The sequence below is a fragment of the Mandrillus leucophaeus genome, unplaced genomic scaffold (genome assembly GCF_000951045.1).
Source record: "Mandrillus leucophaeus isolate KB7577 unplaced genomic scaffold, Mleu.le_1.0 Scaffold1148, whole genome shotgun sequence".
In the NCBI taxonomy this organism is placed as follows: Eukaryota; Metazoa; Chordata; class Mammalia; order Primates; family Cercopithecidae; genus Mandrillus; species Mandrillus leucophaeus.
The window spans coordinates 250,152-253,902 of NW_012099743.1; the positions used below are offsets into that span (position 1 = coordinate 250,152).

Consider the following 3,751-nt stretch of genomic DNA (forward strand, 5'->3'; position numbering starts at 1 on the left):
ATATATATAATATCTATATATAAAATATATATATAATATATATGTACAAACTATTTGAATGTAAGTTGCAGATATATTGACACTGTGCCACTAAATGCTTCAGCCTGCAGCTCTGAAGAACAAGGACACTCTCTTATACGTCAACAATACCATTATCACCTCCTGCATCAGAAACTTGAATTCAGTGATTCCACAATATTATCTAATAGTTAATCCACATTCACACTCCCCAATTCTTCCAAATACTTCTTTCTGGCTTTCTTGTTTCCAAACTAGACGTTAATCAAGGGTTGCACATTGCATTCAGTTGAGTCTCTTTAGTTTGTTTTGATCTAGAAGAGTTCCCTCATTCATTCATTCATTCATTCATTTCTTCATGCATTTTTATAACACTGATATTTTGAAGCAGCTAGGCAAGTTGCCTTTAAGAATATCTCACATTCTGAATTCGTATGATTGCCTCCTTGTGGTGCCATTTAACTCGTGGAACATGTATTCTTTTAGGATTCTTCCCCTCCCCTGTGTTTATGAATTGTCAAGTTGTCATCAGCCAGTGCATTTGATGGTGGTGAGTGACAAGGGGACGTGAACAGTACTGCAGGTGGGCAGACTTGTAATTTTTTTTTTATTACTATACTTTAAGTTCTAGGGTACGTGTGCACAACGTGCAGGCTTGTTACATACGTATACATGTGACATGTTGGTGTGCTGCACCCATGAACTCATCATTTACATTAGGTATATCTCCTAATGCTATCCCTCCCTGCATCCCGTGACAGGCCCCGGTGTGTGGCATTCCCATTCCTGTGTCCAAGTGTTCTCATTGTTCAATTCCCACCTATGGTGAGAATATACAGTGTTTGGTTTTCTCGTCCCTGTGATAGTTTGCTGAGAATGATGCTTTCCAGCTTCATCCGTGTCCCTACAGATGACATGAACTCATCCTTTTTTATGGCGGCATAGTATTCCACAGTGTATATGTGCCACATTTTCTTAATCCAGTCTATCATTGATGGGCATTTGGGTTGGTTCCAAGTCTTTGCTATTGTAAATAGAATTCCCTTTCCTAGCCAAGGGAAGCTGTGAGACATGGCACCGGGAAAATCAGGTCACTCCCACCTTAATACTGTGTTTTTCCAATGGTCTTAGCTAACGGCACAAGAGTGGGTGAATTTTATAGAATATTCTAGAGAAAGGGAAGAGCATGAAGGAAGTTTTAGTGACACGACATCACATGGCTCCCTTATAGAACTCTGTATTCAGTTTTCTCAGGTCTAGAAATCTCCTGGTGGTTTCTGTGTCCATTTTGCATTAATAGCACTTAAAAATACTTTAAAATACTTTAAAATACAGAATTTTAGCCTTCCTGTGTTGTATAGCACCAAGCCTTGCCTGAGCTGAGTGAGATCCACAGAAGCTTAAACAATAGCTGTAGCCTGAGCAGGCTGCGGGGCAGCATTCTGTCATCTTTGTGTGCCCAGGAGTGTGCTGTCCTCACACATCTCATAGATAGCAGAAGCCATCTCTATCGCATCAAAAATTTAGATAATTTTTGTCTTCCCTCAATCACCTCACAAGAGAGGGACATAGGCCATAAAAGATCCAGAGATATTGACCATCTTCACTGCTGGCTGTAGCATCGCTGCTGACATACATATAAACAGAAATAAATAGCACAGTGGAAAGCGGATAACAGTCTTATGTAAAAGATTGAAACTCTCATGGTATCTAAAGTTCAATTATGACACAGTGCTGGTGGCTTGGACACAGTTCCTTGAAAACCATAGTTCAAGTCCTAATTGTACCTTTTAGAAAGAAGACACTAGCAACATATCCGACCCAACTCATCCCTCTGGGCTAGAGTATCAAAGAGAAATAAGGGATACGCATGACCTGCAGCGAACAAAGCAGAACCCAGTCTCTGAGGTGGTGAGGCCCCACCAGTGTGGAGCTCAAAGGTGTCATTGTTCTGATCCTCTTTATAAAGGGAGCTGCCCCGTTCCTCCCAGCACAGAGTTGGGAGCACCTCCAGAGCCTCCTGCAAGATGCTGTTGATTCTGCTGTCAGTGGCCCTGCTGGCCCTGAGCTCAGCTCAGAATTTAAATGAAGGTAAAACAGAAGGGGGAGAAGATGCGGTGACCCTGATTGGGGCTTAGGAGGTGATAATGGTAATTAGGGGGAAGAGAAGAGAACGAAAACCCAGATGGGGCTGCAGAGTTTTCAGGCCTGGGATCAGGAGACCGATTGCACCCTCATTCCACACTAAGGGTTTCCAATTTATTTAACGTACAATGAAATCCAATAAAGAATTTGTTCCAGGGGAATGAGAAGGTAAGATTTGCATTTATAGAGAGATATGACTGTGCTGTGAAGGATGCAGTGGAAAATGCAAGGCAGATTCAGAGAAGTCCAGTTCTGAGCATCCTATACTGATCTCATTAAGTACAGAGGGATGATGGTGGCTTTGCTGTGTGGTGGATCAGCATCGATGATGGAAATAAACACACATCAGAGATACTGCAGAGAGAGAACTGGATGGAACACTTGTCTCTGTCTAACTAGAGATATAGAAATATCAGAGCCAATGATTGTCGTTTATCTCTCCCCTACATGCTGTATTTCAATGTGCTGGGAGTGGGATGGGTAAGATTGTATTGAAATGATTACTTCTGTTTACGCCAATTGAGAAAGCATGCGTACAGAAGCAATGTATTTATAGGTGGCAGAGGGCATAAGAATACCAAACTATCACGTTGAAGTCCCTGGCATGTGTAAACTAAATCCGCATTAAGTCTTGAGGATGCTAGGGAAGGAAAAAAGGGGCTCTTCTATGTTGAGTTCATGGTTGTTGCTCTGTGTCGTAACAACCGTGCCTCATCTTACAGCTTCCTCCCCTTTCAGCAGCTTCACAGAGAGTGGCTGACAAGTTAACTTAGGGGATTCATGGGGTGGTGAGAAGACCCTTTTCCCTGTAGAACACTTGTGAGTCTTGAAAGATTCAAGATGTAACTTTTCCCATCATCCTGTGTTTCTCTTCTAGATGTCAACCAGGAAGAATCTCCCTCCCTAATATCAGGTAAATCCCAATTTATTCTCAATCTGTTTTAACTGTCTTTTTCTGCTCACAAATGGATCAGCTCTCCAGTGTCTTCTTATCAACATGAACCTTTCAGGAATTGATTAATGTTAGTGCCACTAATAAGAGGCAATCTTCATGCAAGCTTGATTCTGGGGACCGTGAGCAGGCCACCTAATTGAATGGCAGAGATGCTTGGCTTAGATGACAACAGGAGTGGGTTGACTCATCCCCCTGGCCAGGAGTGCCTCCTGGGAGATGACAGATGACTGGGCAGCATCCTCATTCTCACTCATCTTTATACTGAGAGTCCTCCAACTGCTTTTTCTTCCCCAGTGTTCTATTCCAGAGATCTATATCTTCACCAAAAATGCAAAGAAATTAGTGTCTTGGTCCCATTTTTGTGTGTTTCCCCCCTCAGCTTGTTACCCTAGCTGATCAAAATTTACTGCAACTATATAGTGAATCTTGTGTGGGCTTTTACTCTGTCTTTTCCCTTCTCTCTTTCTACTCCAGAACATCAACAAGGACCACCCCAACAAGGAGGCAACAGGCCTCAAGGTCCCCCACCTCCAGGAGGGCCACAAGGACCATCTCAACAAGGAGGCAAGAAACCTCAAGGTCCCCCACCTCCAGGAAAGCCACAAGGACCACCCCAACAAGGAGGCAACAGAC

At 42.9% G+C, this 3,751-nt stretch overlaps 1 protein-coding gene across 1 annotated transcript in view; it reads left to right on the top strand.

The window, feature by feature from the left end:
• The first annotated feature begins 2,016 nt into the window (after window positions 1-2,016).
• The window catches only part of LOC105552149 (basic salivary proline-rich protein 1-like), a 31,663-nt gene continuing 29,928 nt past the window's right edge, over window positions 2,017-3,751 (top strand). The window contains exons 1-2 of the mRNA XM_011997691.1: window positions 2,017-2,109; window positions 3,041-3,076. Of these exons, the coding sequence (XP_011853081.1) occupies window positions 2,046-2,109; window positions 3,041-3,076 (100 nt within the window). The 5' untranslated portion in view covers window positions 2,017-2,045. The remainder of the gene's footprint in view (window positions 2,110-3,040; window positions 3,077-3,751) is intronic.